The 22,140-nt window shown below is 41.9% G+C and overlaps 1 protein-coding gene across 1 annotated transcript; it reads right to left on the bottom strand.

Annotated features, from left to right (window-relative positions):
* Positions 1–7,777: 7,777 nt before the first annotated feature.
* LOC109170886 lies at positions 7,778–9,316 on the bottom strand. Its single transcript, XM_019320023.1, has one exon. It carries the CDS (start codon positions 9,314–9,316, stop codon positions 7,778–7,780), a length of 1,539 nt encoding a protein of 512 aa, XP_019175568.1.
* Between the last annotated feature and the right edge of the window lie 12,824 nt (positions 9,317–22,140).

The following is a 22,140-nucleotide window of genomic DNA, read 5'->3' as shown; positions in this document are numbered from 1 at the left end:
GTTCGCACCCGGTTCGCCCGTTCTGGTCTTCAGAGGCGCCAGATCGTTTGTCTGGCCGGTAGCCTTTTGTTGGCACTCCTAGACAGATCGGAGTTGTTGAGTCCATGAATAAAGTCCGACCGTCGTGGGAAACAGAGGTTTTTTCTTGTCCCAGGGTTCTGAAGCCTGTTCCTACTGATCTTGATCAGTGTACGCCGGTGAAAGGCAACTCTCCGGCGAAATTTGGCGGTGCTGGTGTGAGGTGTTCTTCAGTTGCCGGCGCTGTGTTTCCGAAACTGGTCGAGGCCAAAGGGGAGATTCCGGCTATTGTAGGGAATATTTTTGTCATGCCGACGAGGATGAAGAAATTCTCAAGAAGCAGAAGCGTAACGGATCGCCGTGAACACAGAATCATCAGAAAAAAGCAATACCGCAGTCAAATGTCAATTTATTTATTTGTTTTTTTTTTAGATAAGTCAAATGTCAATTTTAGCCTTATTTAAAAATGGAGAATTTTTTCTCCGGTGGAATTTTGACGAAAAAGTGACCGGAAGGACCATTTTATAAAAAAAAAATAGTCGTGGACTAAAATTGCAAGGTCTGAAAATCGTGGATAAATTCTGATAATGCCACTATAGTCGTGAGACCAAAAGTGTAAAAATCTCTTCTTTCTCTCCTAAAACTGAAATATGCCGTGAAAATTTTACTTTTTAAAATACAATAATTATCATTTTCATTAATGTATAAAATAGCTAAAAAATCAAATTTGATTACCAATGATGAGTTTGATTGAAGTTATAGCAACCAATAAATATACGAAACATGAATTGAATGAGTATTGCTAGATACTCCATATTAATCACTCCTTGGTATGTATGTATACGTTTTATTGGATACATAGATTCATTATTAACGATATGTATGTGAGGTCGGTCAACTCACTTGTGGTTCATGAATTTTTATTTATTTTTATTTTTTTTATTGATAAGGATGGAAATCCGTAGTCACTACCAAAGAATGTGTATTAAGAAAATTAAATCTCACTCTTGTGTAATAATGCATGAACCACATAAGAGATATGAACTGTGAACGCGAAAAACTCGAATTGTATATATTCAAAATTCAAAGTATCGGTTACAAGTAGTATGTATCAATGCGGAAGGGGTACAATCTCTGAATATGAGAAGTCCTCTGATTCTCTACTAGAAGTATGCCTATTAGAACTGTGCCGAATTCGGAATATGTCGAATTGGATGTGTGCCGAGTTCAGAGTTTGCTAGACTTGAAGTATGCCAAGTTCGGGAGTATGGCCGAACTGGAAGTATGCCGAGTTCCTTGTTGGAAGTGTGCTGAGTTCAGAGTATGCTGAACTGGAAGTATGCCAAGTTCGGGAGTGTGCCGAACTGGAAGTAAGCCAAGTTCAAAGTATGTTGAACTGGAAGTATGCCAAGTTCGGGAGTATGCCGAACTGGGAGTAGTTCCTTGCTGAAGGGCCTCCGGAGTTATGTAGCTTGTTCTTCAATGAAGGGCTAATATGCAGCTTGATCTTCAAAGAAGGGCTTCCGGTGTTCAAGTGGCGTGTTCCTCAGCGCAGTATACGCAGTACAACTGCGGGCGTGTTCCAGACGATATCCTGGCGAGATTTCGACAGAGCTTCAGTATGCAGATTTTCAGAGCTCATTCTTTGAAAATGAAACCACTATTTATAGTGGTGAGGGTGAGAGAAAATCTCCAACCAACTCTTAATTCCTTATTTAATTTAATTTCAGTAATTAAATTAAGAAATGTATCGGGACACCATTGTGTCCAGGTTCATGATTTCATTAAATTTCAAATAATATCAAATAATCCAATTTCCTCAAAATTATGTAATCCATATATAATTTTGATGGGCCAAGACCAAGTCAAACCCGCTAATTGCGCAACCCAATTAATCCAAGCAGCCTGGTCCAACTCAATTAAATATTCTACCAATTTGGGCCGAACAATCCAACATTCAATTATATTTAATTAAGTAATTAAACTAATTAATTATTTAATGGGTCATTTAATTAACCCAATTAAATAAATATTAGTCCAATTAGCCTAACTAAAGTAATTAATTTAATGATTAAACATCCAACACGGCCTGATGGGGTGAGAACCCCGGCCCAAGAAAAGAGGCCCAGAAAGAAGGCATGGGCCGAGTCCAGGACTCGGCCCAGGTCCAAAGAGGGAGGCCCAGCTCAGAGCCCGGAAGGACGGCCCAATGCCAAACGGGGACGAGGAGTCGGTCCAGGCCCGGCTCAGGGGAAGACTCGGTCCGGAAAGCCGTTGAGGGAGCCTTCAGAGCAGTCAATGCGAGGAGCCGTTGAGGCATTAAAAGCCGGACTCGGTCCGCCAGTTACTAGCCAGAGAGAGCCGTTGGCAGAGTCCGTAACGTCGCCCAACGGCTCGGCACATTGAATTTAATCTTTAAGTCGGCCATCATGAGCCTTTAAGTCAGTAGAGGAGGAGCCACTATAAAGAGGGCTCCTCCACCCTTGTAAGAGGCAGATTGGAGAACCCGGAGAGGGAAATAGAAAGCACTATTAAGCATCATACTTCACTAAAGATCTAGACTTTTTGTGAAAGGTGTATCCTCCAGCTTAAGGTTGTGTTGGACCTCCTTGGGCCCGAAAACCCAAAAACCATCACGGCCCAATAGCATTATTTAAATTTTCAATGCTTACAAATTGCCCATTCAAGACTTGCTTGACGTGCCTTAAATACAGAGGGAAGATAATCTCGAAATTAACAGTAGTAGCCCAAGAATCCATATTTGTAGACTTCCAGGTTATGCACAGGCCCAACAGGAACCACATCCGAAAGCCCAATTTTTTCCACCATTTCATCAAAGGTCTTTTTCCATTTTTAATCAAATTTTAATCCTAATTTTAGTCAAAATTACTATCCTTCAAAACTTAAACTTTAGCCTTAGCAATATACGAAAATCCCCTATGCTCCATCACATATAGCGGATTGTAATTGGCTTTAGAATTCTTGTTGGAGATAATGGAGTCCACATATACGACTGCAAATAAGACAAACATAACAAACCCCTGCAAATTGAATGGAAATGTGATTAAGATTATAACTATCAGTTTGAGATAGTTCCGGTGTGCCAATGAACCATATCCATCCAAACAACACTATAAATACACATTCATCACTGCATCTACAGCCAACCATTCACCCACTTTCATCTTCAATAAACTGATGGTGGAATCTGCAGGTAATTTCTAATTTGTCGTTCACCCCATATGTATATGCATGTATATCTTTTTCTTTGCTTCTTTCATTAGAAGGGATGAAGACAAAGGAATCAAGAACAGGAGGCATTGGACAAGAAACACCCGAAAATTAATTTTTTTCGGGCTTGTTTCTACCTTTGCTTGGCTCGCCATCTTCACCAACAGTGGTCTGGAACTTCTGGAAATTAATTTTTTTCGGAATGACCACCATTGTTTGGGCTCTTGGGAATTTTTTTCTGGAATGTCTTCCACCATTGTTTGGACTTTGGACTCTCGCCATTTTCATAAACGCTTGATCGGGAATTGCTTGGACTCTCGTCGTTTTCATAAACACGGGATCAGGAATTGCTTGGACTCTTGTCGTTTTCATAAACACGGGATCGGGAACGGCTTGGAATCTCGCCATTGCTGCTCCAGTGCCTCTCCATTCTCACCGTACTTGGTGATGAAGAAGAAATGAGATCAAGCCGGCGATCTAGTATCGCATTGGACATCTGCTGAACTCACCGGGAATGTGCTCCGGCACGTTGCTGTCACAATGTTTGGATGCTAATTGCTGTCGACAATGACGCCATTTGGAGTGGAAGGCTATTGGATAGTTGTAGCACTCCGGCGAGTTGCCATCGTCGACGAACTCGTCGAAGGAGTATGCCAATTGCCACCATTATCGGAGAAGGAGCTGCTGGGATTAACACACCGCTGCCGGAGAGGATCCGCCATTGTTGGCTTCTACGACCTCTTCTGAGAAAGAGAATCACAACCTGACTCAACGCTGAAGGACGCTATGGCTCAACTTGTTAGAGCTTGGCGAGAAAGTACCCTGCGCTGCTTCGAAAGAAACTTCATGTTTTCTTCCAGCTTAATCACAACTGAAGAGAGGGACTCAATATACACCGTGAGTCTTCATAGAGCTTTGTGCTCTAATAAATTTTTTAATGCCATCACTTCTTAATCTTCTATGCATGTGCTACAGACTTTTACCTTCCCATATTCCCATGCTTTATTTAGTTTCTCTGCTTTGCTTGTGTCAACGTTGACGAGATTGCCGCGGAAGACGGTGATGCTCCTTGCGTGTGTCAGTGAATATACAAGTGACTGCCAGCTTCATCCTCCATTATCCTTTGTTTTTTTTCCTTTTTGCAAACATTATCCTTTGTTTTTCCTTCACTGTTGTATCACATATGGGTGTATTAATGTGTGTATGTATATAATACCACGTAATATACATGTACTGCACTAATTTCCTTTGTTTGTGCAAAATACATGTGTATACATATAATATATAAACATGGCCCACTATGCATAATCCATACGTTTTAAACTTATATATATAATATAGGCATGCATGGTTTGCATGTATATATATATTGGGATAAAGTACAAATAAGCCACTGAACTATTTGGGAAAAAGCAATTAAGCCATTGAACTCAAATAACCAATTAAGCCATTGAACTCAAATAACCCCCAAATAAGCCACTGAACTCGGAAAAAAAAGAGCAATTACCATTTTTAATAGGTTAACTCTAGGTTTTTGCTGACTGGATTGCCAAATGTTTATTTTATTTACTACTTTTTTATTATATCCACCCACATAATAATATATTTTAAAGTAATTATAACCAAAGTAGTTTTGTCTTGTCTAGATCTAATTTATTTATTTATTATTATTATTTTTTAAACAAAAGATCCAGTGAAAAAATAATAATAAATAAACTAATCAAATCTCGACATACAAGACAAAACTATTTTGATTATAATTACTTTAAAATATAATACTATCCAAGTGGATAATATTAATAAAAAAATAAATACAAATAAAATAAACATTTGGCAATCCAATTAGCAAAAATCTGGAATTAACCTGTAAAAAATGTTAATTGCTCTTTTTTTTAGGGTTCAATGGCTTATTTGCTCTTTTTTTTCGGGATTCAATGGCTTATTTGATGGTTATTTGAGTTCAATGGCTTAATTGCTGTTTCCCAAATAGTTCAGTGACTTATTTGTACTTTATCCCATATATATTTGATGTTCTTGTTTCTCGTGTAGCAATGTATATGTGTACATAATATATATGTGGCCCATGTGCTAGCTTTAAGCTTTGCAAGGACTATATATATATATATATATATATATATATATATATATATATATATATATATATTACTCCACTGGTCCATTGTACATATGTATATAATATATATGTAATCCATTGGTTATACTTGCTTGCATGTATTACATATACATAGTGCCCATGCATACACATAACACAGTTATCACTTTGCATGTCGCCGCCCCATTTGTTAATGCTTCCACTTTAACTTCTTCAATTTGCATGTGTGTGTACGTGCATAATATAATAATATACACATAATATATGTAGCATGTGTATGTGTATAATACGCACTGTACGTAGCGAGGATTTCCTTGGACATTTTCGTGAAAACCTTCTTTTTGAGCCTTTAGTATTAGAATTGTGTCTTCCCACGCTTCGTAAGGTAAATTGTTGAACTTGCCCCTTGATTGTTAATGCAACTTCATATATCAAGAACTATTTTTCAATAATGGTGGTGTTCTGTAAAACAATGAAATCTGACAAGAAGATGAGACCCATAGTGTCGAGCAATGAGACTGAAAAAATACAACAAATCACAAAGGGTCCCTTCTAGCTACGACTTTGAGTGGAGAGTTGAACTTTTGGCAGTTTAGCCCTTAAAACATGGGCTCTGCAATTCAGCCCACGACATCTGGAATATTCAAATATGCTCCCGACTTTAGGGAAATTGACACTTCGCATCTGGAGTGAGTTCAATTTCATCAAGGGATACCACGAATGGACTGAGGTCGCACTCAATATGCATCATGCCCTCTTAGAGGCCACTATGAGTCAATTTCGACTTGTGCCAAGGAGTCTTGAAGGATATGCGATAGTTTCGACTCATGTTAAGGAGTCTTGGAGGATATGCGGCAGTTTCGACTCGTGCCAGGGAGTCTTAAAAGATATGACAGTTTTGACTCATGTCAAGGAGTATGCTTTAGCTTCCTCCCTTTAAAATTTCATAAAGGGTTTGCCCCTATTAGCTGGCCAGTCAAAATGCATGTGACTGCTTGCCGTTAGTATCGCTGAGGCTACCGGAAATTCAACCAAGGCTGAGATTACAGTTTCAAATGCCAAGGTAGAAGTCTCTCTCATCAAAGAGTCGACTATGTTGACGCTAGAAGATGAAGAGAGCTTGAACAAGGTGGAGATGAGCTTAGAGGCATGTAGGTAATTAACATGCTTAACCATGGGCTTTTCATCGACTGATGTTGTTTTTCCCTTTAGTCGTTTCTCTTTTTGGTTGCAAGACTATTGTTGTTTCTTTTTCTGACCCTTGATAATTGAATGCTTCTCATTTGTGTGCTTGTCTTTTAGCATTCACCCGACATCTTTGCTTTGGGCTTGTTGAGTGATTGTCTTGATACACCACTCTCGCAACATGAATTGGATATGTTTTATTTATGACTGAACTTAGATAATTTGATTCTAAGCTGCCTACGTACTCTTATCAAGGAGATCAAGTCAAACGTAGTTCAAATGATTTTTTTTTTTACAAAGTAGAGCCGTTCACAGTTTAGACTCATGCGGGCCAGGAGCGTCTATGATTTGGGCCCACCTATAGACAAAGCAAGATGCATTAGCAGTTTAACCACGTGCTGCATTTTTGGTGGATGAGTCATTCATCATATCTTCATGACTTGTGTTGACACCCCAAGTTTAAGGGTGGTAAAGCTTTAGGAACCTTCCATTAATCGGACCGATCTTCAAACCATCTTCACTAATCAGCTTGTAAGCCCCATAGGTGTAAACTTCTAGAATCACGTAGGGACCATCCCACCTTGAAGTGAACTTGTGATCAGTTTTTCTCGTGACGATGATGGGCATGCGAACAGCTGACTTTGTCCCCAATTTGAAAGGAACGGGTCCTTACCCTTTTGTTAAAAGCTCTAGACATGCGAGCTTGATAGCACTCCAAGCTTTGTTGCGCCTGCAGACGTTTTTCATCCAAGGCTTCTAGCTCAGCCAAGCGTAGTTTAGTTTAGCATTTTCTTCATCAGTAAGCCCCTCTTGTATAGCCAACCTTAAGGAAGGTATTTGGCGCTCTAGAGGCAAGACCGCTTCCACACCACACACCAAAGAATATAGGGTGCTTTGAGTAGGTGTGCGGTATGTGGTTCTATACGCCCACAAAGCTTCTTCCATTCTGTCATGCCAGTTTCTTTTTGATTTTGAGACCACTTTCTTCAACAAATTGCATAGGGTCTTGTTAAAAGCTTCAGCAAGCCCATTCGCAGCTGCATAGTAAGCTGATGAGTTTCGCTGCTTAAAGTCAAAAAGCTTGCAGATCTTGTCCATCAACTTGTTGTCAAAGGGCTTCCCGTTATCTGTTAAGATATATCGCTGGATACCAAATCGATAGACGATGTGGACATGGAGAAAGTCTGCAACATTTTCTTTCTTCACCTCCTTCAATGCCGCGGCTTCCGCCTACTTTGAAAAGTAATCGATGGCAGCTAGTATGTAGGTATGCCCTGCAGATGACTTAGGCGTAATTGAGCCAACCACATCAAGTCCCCAAGCATCAAATGGCCAAGATGCAACTGTTGGGTGTAGAGGTTCTGGTGGTTGATGGATAAAGTTTGCATGATATTGACAAGCTTGACACCTTCGAGCGTAGTCTATGCAATCCTTTACCATTGTAGGCCAATAATAGCCCATTCGCTTAATATGGAAGTGTAACTTGGGATCGGATTGATGTGCACCGCAAACCCCAGAATGAGCTTCTTGCATAGCTTGTAAAGCTTCCTCTTCCCCTAAACATCGGAGAAAGACTCCCTCAAATGAACGACGATACAACGTATAGTAGATGAAGCGAGGAGCTCGACGCTTTATATCCACCCTCTTACGTGGATCCTCGGGTAACTTTCCATCAGTGAGGTAGTCAACCAGTGGTTGCCTCCAGTCGTCCTTGCCTATATCATACACTGAGGCAGTGGGGAGTTCAACGGTTTCATCAACTGAGCTGTCTTCATTAAAGATTGGTGGAACCACCCACCTTTGACATACTTGTATTCGGGCTACAAGATGAGCAATAGTTGAAGCCAATGCGGCTAAGGCGTCAGCTTGCTTGTTTTCTTTCCTCGGTACATGCTCAATTGTGACGTCCCTTAACCATTGCATGAGTATGTTTGCATAGTTGTTATATGGGACTAACTCCGCCTTTTTCACTTCATATAGACCCAACACTTGGTTTATGATCAACTTTGAATCCCCATAAATGTTAATTCTTAGTTGCTTCATGTCAGCCGCTATTTCGAGCCCAAGTATCAATGCTTGGTACTCAGCAACGTTGTTTGAACATTGCTCGGTCAAGGTGAATGAATATGGCAACACCTCACCTTCTGGAGTGACGAAGACAACTCCAGCACCTGCACTTTCTCTATGCGAAGCTCCATCAAAGTACATCTTCCATGGGGGTAGGACTTCAATGACAAACACATCATCATCAGGCAAATCATCAGACAACTCCCATTCAGCAGGTATTGGGTGGTCTGCTAGGAAATCGGCCAAGGCTTGCCCCTTGACAGACTTTTGAGGCACATATATAATTTCAAACTGTTGAAACAATAAGTACCACCTTGCGAGGCGGTCGGAGAGAACGACCTTCGCCATAACATATTTCACCGGGTTCGCTTTGGAAACAAGCCGGATGGTATGAGCCTCGAAGTAGCGCTTAAGTTTTTTGATGGCGAACACAAGTGCCAAACATAGCTTTTCAATTGGGGAGTACTTTAACTCGTTCGGGGTCATCATTCTAGTGAGATAGTAGAGAGCATTCTCTTTCCCCTTGTCATTTTCCTGAGTAAGCAAGGCGCCCACAGAACTGTCTTGGGCGGAGATATAGAAGATTAGTGGGCGACCGTGAACAGGAGCGATTAGCACATGCGGCTTCATCAAGTATGACTTGATACTCTCAAATGCGTTCTTGCATGTCTCATCCCATATGAATGGGATGCCCTTTTTCATCAATCGACTAAAAGGCTGACATCTTCCCGCTAGGTTTGATATGAACCTTCGGATGTAAGCCAACTTCCCTTGTAAGCTTTTAAGCTCATGAAGGTTTCTCGGCTCAGGCATCTTCATTATGGCGTCAATTTTGGCTTGTTCAATCTCGATGCCCCTGTGTCGAACAGTAAACCCAAGGAACTTTCCAGCAGCAACCCCGAAAGCACATTTCAAGGGGTTCATTTTGAGTTGAAACTTCCGTAGGTGGTCGAAGACTTGCCTTAAATGCACCAAATGATTTGTGCGCAATTTCGACTTCACAACCAGGTCGTCTACATAGCATTCGACCATTTTGTGCAGCATATCATCAAATATTGTCTGCATAGCCCGTTGGTATGTAGCACCTGCATTTTTCAAACCAAAGGGCATTACTTTGTAACAGTAGATGCCTTTCGGTGTTCGGAATGCAGTTAAGTCTTCATCTTCCGGCGCCATGCGGATTTGATTATAGCCGGAGGAGCCATCCATGAATGACAGGATCTCATGCCCAATCACGGCATCTATCATTAACTCCGTGATAGGAAGCGGGAATTCATCTTTCGGGCATGCCACATTGAGGTCCCGAAAATCTACGCAGACGCGGATCTAGCCATTCTTCTTGCGCACGGGCACAATACTGGATATCTAGGTTGGATATTTAACTTCACGAATGAAGCCAGCCTCAATAAGCTTATTAACTTCTGTTTCAATCGAGGGAATGAGCTCGGGGCTGAAGCTTCGTTGAGCTTGCTTAACCGGGTGACACCCCTTCTTCACTGCTAAGCGGTGCACAGCTACCTTTGGGTCTAACCCTGGCATCTCCTTGTATGTCCATGCAAAGACATCAATATATTCTTTCAATAATGTGACATAGATTTCTTCATCTTCATCAGATAGGAGTGCGCTAATGAAGCTAGGACGAGGATTTTCAGGAGTTCCTAGATCAACTTCTTTTAATTCATCCACTGCGGCTCGTACCCCTTCTTCTAACTCATGGGGTGCATCTTCTCCCTCAATCGGAGTCTCATCACATAAAGTGATATGGAACGACGATGCCACCTCTCCTTGAGTAGTTGGTGGTACGTCATCACTTGAGCCTACGCTTTCCTCATTTTCCTCTTTATGTACACGAGTGTGTACAATGGTCTTCGGTTGGACTTTCAACACTTCACCACACGAAACATGAATATATGTTTCTCGTCTCATACGAGAAGGAATCATGCTTCTAAGCCTTTTGAGAGGTTCCACTCCAACAGGAACCTTTCTCTTTAGGGCTTTAGGACTTGACCCCAGTCTATCAAAGACTGAGCGTCGAGAGTTCGCCTTACCCATTCGGTCGAAGACTGACTTCTTTTTGTCTTGCCCATTATCATTGGCAGGAGTGAGTTTTGGATCATACTCGCTTCCCTCCGTGGAGATACAATTACTTGCAGCCTTGTTTATAAGAATTCGCATTGGTTTAGGGGGGACATAGCCCAAGCCTTTGCGTGTTTGAGGTTCTTGGTGATTTGCCTTGCCTTTACCACCGGCTTCTGGGATAAGCTTTCCCAACTTCTGTGGCTCGTTGGGGTTATAGCCAGCTTTGGCTAGAAACTTATAAGCGTTAGGGTCGAAACCCTCAGTACGTTTGGCGGGGAATATTTGGCCCACTTTATCACACCTTTCTCTTCGGATGATTTTGCTGCATTTGCTTTGAGTGTATCAATCCTTGCAAGCGGGAAGATGAGTTTCGTGTTGTGTTGATCTCCCTCTACAACTTATTTTCCCTTCGACTTTGATTGGGAAGGTGGATCGTCATTGCTTTCCTCAATATCTTCAACAATAACTTGCATTTTAATGTAGAACTTTATGTCTGCAAAGTAAGACTCAGCCTCCGTGAAAGGGCTTTCATCGGCAACAACCTTTTCAACTACGCCGTTCCTTTCAAACATGAGGCATTGATGCCAAGAAGAGGGTACCACCCCATTTTCATGTATCCACGGCCTTCCAAGTAACAAGTTATAAGATGTCCTTGCATCTATGACATGGCAGAGGACACCAGAACTCAGATTTCCAATTCTTAAGTCAAGTCTGATGATGCCGATTGCTCTTTGCCCTCCTTGGTTGAAGCCTTGTATCATTAGACGACTTTGGGCAAGCTCAACTGTAGATATACCAAGGTCCTTCACAGCTCGGAGGGATAGGATGTTGACAGCTGAGCCTTGATCAACCATAATTCTTTTGAGCCTTTGCTCACGGGTATAGCCTTCAACAAATAGTGGGCGATTATGTGGCGTGCCTCCAAGTAACAAGTCTTCATCCTTGAAGGTAATTTCTGTGGAGTAGGAAGTAGCCTTATGCATTAGCACTTCCTCATCCTCGATGTGTTTAGGAGATGAACATTCCCCTCCGTCTTCTGGCTTGTCATTTGTATTTAGGCAGGAGCTAGCAGTGCCTACCCCTTGAAGATCAAATCCCTTTGGCATATATTGAGCCAAAGGAACTGGTGCACGTGGCTGTTTGCCACGCCCCTTCGTCTTTGATTTGCGGGCTTGGGTATTTTTTGAGGTTTTCTCAACCCAACTTTTCACTATGTGCTTTTGATGCTTCACAGGCTCGACTTTCTTCTTTCTATGAGTGACAATCACCCATTTTCCTTCGCATGTGTTATCATTCCGCTGCGGTTCTGAACTTTGACCGACTGCGTGCTTAACAATGAAGGGTTCGTTGTTTCCCATCTTCCTTTTCAGTACACAGCGGAGCGAACCGTCCGGGTGTAATCGAGATTTGATTTGAGCTCGCTTTGGCATCGGCAAACTCGATTTTTCCATCCCTAGCCAGTGCCATTACTTTATCTTTGAAGACAAAACACTTTTCAATCGGATGACCAAGAAGACGATGGTACTTGCAATAGTGTGGATCATCCACCCTTGAAGCTTCCTCAGGACGTTTCATTTCTGGCAACTCAATGAGTCTAAGTTTGAGTAGCTCATCAAACATGGGAGATACATCGGAATCCATGAAAGGATAAGTCTTCTCCTGCCTTTCTTCAATTGTCGGCCTTCTACCACCCCTTGAAGGGCCAGAAAATGGTCTTGGCCTAGGCCTTTCAGTTGCCTTAGTGAAGACTGTCATAGGAGTAGCCTTCACATTCATCACTTCTTTCTTTTCTTGCTTTGGAAAAGGTTTGTTCCACTTTTTAACTTCTTTTTTTCCAGGTGCATTGGAGGAGCTAGGCAAGTTCAATATGTTGAGCCCTCCGCTAGCTTCTATGCTCAACTCCATGTCGTGAGCATGACTGGATAACTCCTCAAAGGACTTTGGTTTAATCCCTTGTAGGATATAGGAGAGTTCAAAGTGCATGCCTTGGATGCACATCTCAATTGCGGAACTCTGGGATATTCTTTCTTTGCAATTCAGGCATAGTTCCCTCCACCTTTCGATGTAGGCACCGGCGTGTTCACCCTTCCATTGATGAGTAGTGGTGAGTTCCAAGAAGCTGACCGTTCTCCTCGTGCTATAGAAACGGGTTAAGAACTCACGTTCCATGTCATGCCAGCTATCAATGCAGCCGGGCGCGAGGTCAGTGTACCAATCAAACGCAGTTCCCTTTAATGAACGGACAAACTGCTTTACCAACAGATCGCCATAAGTCCCGGCATCATTGCATGTCTCCACAAAGTGGGCAATGTGCTGTCGAGGGTTTCCCTTGCCATCGAATTGCTGGAACTTAGGAGGTTGATAGCCTTATGGCATTTTCAACTCCTCAATTCTTTGTGTATAGGGTTTAGCATATGAATATGAGGGCTGGCCGTCATCCAACTTGCCTTTGATAGCCCCCATTATGTAGTCTTTCAACTGATCCACCAGTATCATGCCTTCAGTGACTGGTATAGATTTCTCAGTTGCGAGTAAGTGGGAAGCAGCTTCTCCTACCACATGGCTAACATGAGGTGGTGGTGATTGCTGACCAACCTCTTCATGCCCTTTAGGTTGCTTTCCTTGAGCACGACTTCCTTGTCCCCTCCATGATGCTTCCTACCCTATTTTATCGAGGGTGTTAAGCCGTTTCTCTTGATTTTGGAGAGCGACAGCCATTCCTTCCAGAGACTTATCAATTCTAGCTAATTGCTCCTCCACAGACTCTGTGTTTGTCGCCATGGCCGGCATGACGTTGTAGACATGCGACCACTCAGGTGCAGCTTTCCATAATGGATGTGGCGGGGTTACAGGGGAAGTGCTCCCGCTACTAGCGTTCCCTTGCATGGAAGTTGGACTAACACCATCGGTAGCTCCCTTAGGAGAGGGCGGACCTCCAGCATGAACATTTGCCTTTGAGGTGGTAGGGGCCTTGTCTAGCCTTCGAACTACCCGTCGTGCCATGGACTAAGGTTCAGGCACTTGGACCCCCAAATCCTTTGCGCGGTTCCTTGTCAGCGGACCATGCGTTTTTGGGGTAGTGCCAGAGCTAGTTACAGGTGTAGACTTGGACTTGGTAGCTTGGGTATAGGTCCTCCTGAACATGGGATTGTTCGATGCCATTTGATGCGCAGGTAGAGGTATAGTAGTAGTAGAGAGATGAGAGGCAGAGCTGTCCCACTGGGCATTGTAAACGCGAAAAACTCGAATTGTATATATTCAAAATTCAAAGTGTCGGTTACAAGTAGTATGTATCAATGCGGAAGGGGTACAATCTCTGAATATGAGAAGTCCTCTGATTCTCTACTAGAAGTATGCCTATTAGAACTGTGCCGAATTCAGAATATGCCGAATTGGAAGTGTGCCGAGTTCAGAGTATGCTAAACTTGAAGTATGTCGAGTTCGGGAGTATGGCTGAACTGGAAGTATGCCGAGTTCCTTGTTGGAAGTGTGCTGAGTTCAGAATATGCTGAACTAGAAGTATGCCAAGTTCGGGAGTGTGCCGAACTGGAAGTAAGCCAAGTTCAAAGTATGTTGAACTGGAAGTATGCCAAGTTCGGGAGTATGCCGAACTGGGAGTAGTTCCTTGCTGAAGGGCCTCCGGAGTTATGTAGCTTGTTCTTCAATGAAGGGCTAATATGCAGCTTGATCTTCAAAGAAGGGCTTCCGGTGTTCAAGTGGCGTGTTCCTCAGCGCAGTATACGCAGTACAACTGCGGGCGTGTTCCAGACGATATCCTGGCGAGATTTCGACAGAGCTTCAGTATGCAGATTTCCAGAGCTCATTCTTTGAAAATGAAACCACTATTTATAGTGGTGAGGGTGAGAGAAAATCTCCAACCAACTCTTAATTCCTTATTTAATTTAATTTCAGTAATTAAATTAAGGAATGTATCGGGACACCAGTGTGTCCAGGTTCATGATTTCATTAAATTTCAAATAATATCAAATAATCCAATTTCCTCAAAATTATGTAATCCATATATAATTTGGATGGGCCAAGAACAAGTCAAACCCGCTAACTGTGCAACCCAATTAATCGAAGCAGCCTGGTCCAACTCAATTAAATATTCTACCAACTTGGGCCGAACAATCCAACATTCAATTACATTTAATTAAGTAATTAAACTAATTAATTATTTAATGGGTCATTTAATTAACCCAATTAAATAAATATTAGTCCAATTAGCCTAACTAAAGTAATTAATTTAATGATTAAACCTCCACCACGGCCCAATAGCATTATTTAAATTTTCAATGCTTACATGAACTGCACTATAAAGATTTGCACGACCAACCAAGTCGAGAGGATATTGACAAGAATTAAACTCGTGGCCTTCAAGTATAAATATATATGATAAATAATAGAAAGTATTGTGTATTGTGTTTGCTGATGAAATTTTGGAGGCTAGACAAAATGGTAAAAATGAAATGAACTATTTTGCTCTTTTCAGAGTTGAATTTAAAGTTTGGGATTTTATTAAGAGTTAATTCCATTTTACTCATATATTTATAGGTGGCAGTTCATTTTTAGTCACTTTTTATCATAACATTTCTTTTTGGTCCTAGTATTATTGTGACATGATCAATTTTGGTCCTTTATTAAAAAATAGTTTAAATCGTTAAATACAATGGCATTTCACTCTTCAATTATGAATATTTTTTTTTAAAAAATAAACATAAAAAATATAACGGGTCAAGGCACTTTGTATTCAAAAGATCAAAATGCCCTTAAATTTAATGAAATATCAAAGATTTTGTTGATACAGGACTAAATTGGTCATGTCACAATAATACTAGGACCAAAAGTGGATGTTCTGATAAAAAAGGACTAAAAGTAAATTGTCACCAATAAACCTAGAACCAAAAATGAAATTAACTCTTTTATTAATGTATAAAGTGAATTAAATGAAAATTAATTTATTGCTGGGTCGGACAATATATAATAACTACTCCGTAATAAATAAAACATAAAAAAAGTGTTATTTACAACGTAGCTACATTCAAAGTCCCATCTAGAGGAATCTCAAAAACTTGCAAGTCAAAGAGTGGAAGCCATAAGATTCAAAGAAGGGAAGATGAATGTTTTTGTTGTATTAGCTCATATGTTATTTTTGTTAGAAACTCTAAAGAGGATTATTAGTACAATATTTGTATTGGCGTATTTTTAGTTAAAATTAACTTAGATTAAGAAAAGTTGTTGTGACATCCCGAAATCCAAATTCAATTCATGGATTAATTGAGTAATTAATCCTATTTCAATTGAGGAATTAATTCCTAAAATCCTGAAATTTAATACTCGAGGACTAGTATTTGACTAGTCAACTCCAAAGTCAAGTTGTACCTTGAGCTTTGAAGGGAGTTCCCTTGTTCCTTACACTTTCTAATGTTAGTAAGGGCATTCTTGACCTTTCACATAGTGTTAGTATTGTAACCTAACCTAGTAGACATCTTCATTCTACCCCTTGCACTTTCTAAAATTTAGCTCTACCTTCTCTCTAGAAAGGTGAGTAGCATTTCCTCCAAGCTAAGTTGAGACCTTGCCAAGATTTCAAGAGTTGCTTCCAAGATTCAACCTGTAACACCCCGTGTTACGATCCCTAAAACCAATTAATCATTTAACCAATTACCCAAAAGAAAGAATTAAATCACAATAATTAATTAGGAAAGGTCCACCATAGTCCACGGGCCCTTATCCCTAAACCCAATCCCTAGTCCCAAAAGGAATAGAGTTAGCAAACCTATAGTAATTAGGCCTAAGTAAGACTCTTAGATATATAAATAGGGAACATAAGGAGGCACCTAGAATTCCCACCATAATAATCCCTCACCACACAAGAAGTTCCAAGAATTCCCCTAGGAGAAATCAATAAAGAAGAAAGCTTCAAGAAAGACCCTTCATAGCCAAGGAATTAATTAAGGCTAAAAGGTAACCCATGTCTCAACAAAACCTATTTTCATAGCTATGATTCCCCTTTAAGGATTTCCCCATATTATTGTGTATTGATGATTTGTGATATTATTATTGATGATTGGTGGGATGATTCCATGGGTGATCTTGATGATGAGAGGTTCTTGATAATTATGGTGTTCTTGACGATTATATAACGTTCTTGATAATTATATGGTGTTCTTGATGTTCTTAATGATTATATGAGGTTCTTGATAGTTATATGATATTCCTACCGAATCTTGATTTTGGAAGATGAATTGTGTTCTTGTTGATTTAAAAATAATTAGAACCCTAGGTATATCGTGGAATTCGTATGGTATTATTCTTGGTATATTGGGTGGGAATTCGCATGATTGGGTGTTGATTATGTTTAGAAAAGCATGATAGGTTATGTGCCATATGTTTCTTGATTTTGATTCGTTAATTGTCAACGTGTGTTATCAATTGCGTTTGAAAGTGTCTAAGCATGGTTTCGGGTTCCACAAAGGTTCCCGGGGCGTTTTTGGTGAAAAAGAGTCAGTGGGGGGTAGGTGGGGGTAGGGGACCCGCTACCTACTCGCGGCCTATTTGGGCAACGCCGGCAGCGGGCAGCCGGCGGGCGGGCAGCTGCCCCGGGCACCCGCTGCCCGGAACAGTGCCGCCGGCGGGTGATCCCTCACCCACCGGCTACCCGCTGGTTTGTACCCCACCTTGGGATTTCGGCTTCCCCGTTTGATGTTCCCCCGACCCCCGTGGTGTCCCAACGGACTCCGTCTATCGTGCCTATGTCTAGTTTGATATTTCGGGTACCGTTCGTAGGTTGTATGAGTCTTATATATTGCATGCTAGTTGAATTGGTATCCCGTTGACCTAGGTGAAAGAAGTATGAACCCCTTAGGATTATTCTTAGTATGTGAAGGATCACGCATAGGTTTTGTTATACGTTTTCTCCCCCTTCCCAATGTGTTAATGTGGGTTGCATGTGCTTGCTATGTGTTATGTGTGCATGTCACCCCAATTCGGTTGCGATCGGATTGGTTATTCCTGAGCTGCGGTTCAGAAGATGGCTGCGGTCAGATTTACACTCTTGGGCTGCGGTCCACCGTTTGGTTGCGATCAAACGTTTCTACATGAGCTGCGGTTCATATTTCCTGGCTGCGGTCAGATGACATACTCTTGGGCTGTGGTCCACTGTTTGGTTGCGATCAAACTATGATGAGCTGCGGTTCATCGGTCGGTTGCGATCGACCCCTCCGTGTTGCGATACGGGGCAGGGTGCTGCGGGGCCGTGTTAGAGCTATATGCGCTGACCCTCATGTATGGGCATGCGATTGGTCCTGTGGCGCCAACAAAGTTTGCTATGTGATGAGATACGGATGAGTTGTTGTTATGAGTACCTTGGGGAGGTGACTATGGGTTTTATACTGGGAATCATATATGTTGGATTATGATTATCAATTGTGCTTATCTTACCTGTCTTGCCTGTTGTAAACTGTATATGCTTGGTATAACTGCTGTCTGTGCTTAGCCCTATCTGTTGAGTCGATCCCTGTTTTAAAAGCTAGTGTCTCGTAGGATATATCTTCATGCTTCAAATTGGTTTTCGTATATCTATATATATGTCTATATGTATTGTATTTCAACGCGTTGGAGTGGGTTACCAGCATCTCTCGCTGAACAGATATATTTGGCTTTCAGGCACAGAAGAGTAGATCACTGGAACGCGTTAGAAGCTTGAGGCGTAGCTTAGATAGTTTTCCCTTTCGGCCTGCGTGCCATGATTTAGTATTGATACTGATTGAAGTTTTAGAATTTAGCCTGTGCACCTGAGTTCTCTAGCTCGGGTGTGGCATAGCACCCCGTACTCTTTGTATCGTAATTTGGGATTTAATGAGATTCTATCTTTATTATATAAGTTTTAAAAGTCTTGAAAATCTGGGGTGTTACACAACCTTTCACCTATTTGGGCATCTAGGAGGGTAAGATCTAAGTCTATCTTGTGTTTTTGGTTCCATCTTAGGTGTCTTTTTCTTAAAGGTAGGATCTTTATGATCTTTTGGTTTGTTCTTGAAGTGGGTTTGGAAAGTGAGCCTTGTGAGGAGCTTGTTGAGGTGTAAAGTGAAGTCTTTTAGTCTACAAGAGGTAACCCATGCTCTACAAAATCTATTTTGCTTACCAATATGTGATTTCTTGAATTCTACTTGTGTTTTGCTATGAAATGTGAGTGTTTATGCATTTGTCTTGTGAAAATGCATATCTAGAGCTTGTGTTTAGGGTTCTTTTGTGCCATTGCTTGGCATTTCCTATGATTCAAGTCATTTTGTTGTATTTGGTGAGATTTGGTATGTCTTGGACTTGAATTTGAGTTTGGAGAAGAAAATCCGCGAAGTGTTGATTTGTGGTATAGGGTGTACCTGCGGGCGGAACGACGGGTGGAGGTCCAACCCGCCGCCAACCCGTGGAGTACAATGGTGGAGTAGCCTGTACCCGCGGGCGGAACCGCGGGTAAAGGCCTACCTGTAACACCCCCCCCCCCCAAACAGGCTATAATAAAAGCCTTAACGCATGCAGATAACATAACAAAACACTAGCACAGCGGAAGAAAAAAGGATAACTGGATAACATAAAATCCAAACGGGGGTGTTATGCAACGCTTATCAACACGATAAACGCTACGGCCAAATTTGCATGGTTTACATCTATCCAAAAACTCATAAGTTTAAAAACCAAATCGGCTCACAGGCCGTACAACAATGGAAAGGTACTACACTATCGGGCACTAGACATCACCTGTAAGAACACAAAGATAAACATGGGACGACGCCCGGTCAGCGAATAATGCTAGTAACCCACCAATACTTGTGAAATAACATACATAAGTAACGTATAAATTGTAAAACCATTTTCGAAACGGAATACGTATATATAAGTGTAAAACCAAGAGTCAAAGCCAACATAAGACTCAACATTCTCACAAGCAACGCGGGAACACATCCCAAAACTACAAGAACAACACGACTCACAAAAGAGTCAAGGCATGACCCATCCTCACTCAATAGATCAAAACCCGACAAGTACAACGCAAAAGAATAAGACTTACACACCCGGCAACACATGCCAAGGCAACACATGCCTCCGTGACTACACACGTCACAAGAGAAGAACACACAACACCGGCTACAATAGCCCTCGCGACATCACCCATCACGAGTTGGTATGCCTGCCTTATGCCCTGTTCCAACCTTATGGCTACCCCCAACCTTGTATCTTCATTCCAACCATTACCTCCAGGACCCCTTGTACTTCTTAGTCCAACCTTTTCCCTCCTGGGACCGTCGTCCCCCACCAACAAACCACCAATTTCATAGTACACAAGGTACCGTACGCACACACGGCGATACACGCCTTCCCAAGAAATACGTGAACCTGACACACAGGTCACAACTCCATAATCACGTCACGGCCACCACGAGGACCGCTGCAATACATTGGTGACTAGTGTCCCATACCACTAATCGTGCAATCCAGGTAAAGCCACACACACATCACATCTCAACAAGAATCAATCAACGGATCATAACGAAGGTATGAAACACACTCAATCAAGGAAAGGGGTCACAGCCCGACAACAACAACGATGAATAACACAAGTTATTATTGTAACACCCCGAAATTTTTAAAACTTTTGAAACTTATATAATAAAGGTAAGTTCTCATTAAATCCCAAAACATAATAGTAGAGTACGGGATGCTATGCCACACCTGGGCTAGAGAACCCAGGTACACAGGCTAACTAACTAATATCCTCGATAATGTAAATACATAAGCATGGCACGCAGGCCGAAGGGGAAACTATCTACTCTACGCTCCAAATCTCTTGCGCGCTCCAGTGTCTACTCCTCTGTGCCGGAAAGCCAAATATATCTGTTTAGCGAGATATGCTGGTAACCCACTCCAACGCGTTGAAATACATTATATATATATATAGTCATTTTGCAGCAGGAAGATATATACTTAGGAGACGCTAGTTTTAAAATCAGGAATAGACTCGACAGATAGGGATAAGCACATTCAACAGTTATAACCGAGCATATAAAGATACTAGCATATATCCTATGGTCACAGATTCACTTCATCTCATTCATATCATCATTCCAATTCGTATCTCATCACACACAAGCACACTTTGGTGGCGCCACAGGACCAATCGCATGCCTATACATGAGGGTCAGCGCATATAGCTTTGACACGGCCCCGCAGCACCCTGCCTCGTATCGCAATACGAAGGGGTCGATCGCAACCGACCGATGAACCGCAGCTCATCATAATGTTTGATCGCAACCAAACAGTGGACCGCATCCCAAGAGTAGTCATCTGATCGCAGCCAGGAATATGAACCGCAGCTCATGTAAAACGTTTGATCGCAACCAAACGGTGGACCGTAGCCCGAGAGTGTAATTCTGACCGCAGCCAGCTTCTGAACCGCAGCTCAGGAATAACCAATTTGATCGCAACCAAATTAGGGTAACATGCACACATAACACATAACAAGCACATGCAACCCATATTAACACATTGGGAAAGGGGAGAAAACGTATAAAGAAACCTATGCGTGGTTATCCACATACTAGGAATAATCCTAAGGGGTTCATACTTCTTTCACCTAGGCCAACGGGATACCAATTCCACTAGCATGCAACATATATACATATATAAGACTCGTTTATCCTACGAATGGTACCCGAAACATCAAACTAGACTTTAGGCACGATAAACGGGGTCCGTTGGGACACCACGAGGATCAGGGAAACATCAAACGGGGAAGCCGGAGTCCCGAGTTGGGATAATTTCCAGCGGGTAGCCGGTGGGTGGTGGACCACCCGCCGGCGTCAGGTCTCCGGGCAGCGGGTGCCCGGCGGGTAGTCGCCTGCCCGCCGGCTGCCCGCTGCCGGCGACGTCTTTCTTGGGCAGCGGGTAGGTGGTGGGTCCCCCTACCCCCACCTACCCCCCCTGACTCTTTATCAAAATAAACGTCCCGGGATCCGTTGAGGAACCCGAAACCATGCTTTAGACACTTTTAAACGCAATTATGACACAACATAGACAATTAACGGATCGAAAGCAAGAATCAAATAGCACATATCCTATCATGACTTCTAAACATAATCAACACCCGAACATGCGAAATCCCACCCAATTATATCAAGAATAACACAATACGAAATTCCCAATTTTAACCTAGGGCTCTAATCATATTCAAATCAATAAAATCATAGTTCCTCTTTTAATCATCAAACATCAAGATTTATCAAGAACATCACATAATCATCAAGAATCTCTTATCATCATCAAGATCATCAAGATCACACATAGAATCATCAAGATCATCAAGATCACACATAGAATCATCTCATAATCATCAAGAATATCATAAACGATTTGTCAAGACACAAGTATAGAGAGGAGGCCAAAGAAGA

This window comes from Ipomoea nil, unplaced genomic scaffold (genome assembly GCF_001879475.1).
Source record: "Ipomoea nil cultivar Tokyo-kokei standard unplaced genomic scaffold, Asagao_1.1 scaffold3377, whole genome shotgun sequence".
Taxonomy (NCBI): Eukaryota; Viridiplantae; Streptophyta; class Magnoliopsida; order Solanales; family Convolvulaceae; genus Ipomoea; species Ipomoea nil.
Note: the sequence above shows the minus strand (reverse complement) of the source record. Positions and strands in the feature narration are given on the sequence as shown.

Coding starts and splice junctions, on each gene's coding strand:
- LOC109170886 (XM_019320023.1), bottom strand. CDS start 9,316: ATGAAAAAGGGCATCCCATTCATATGGGATGAGACATGCAAGAACGCA.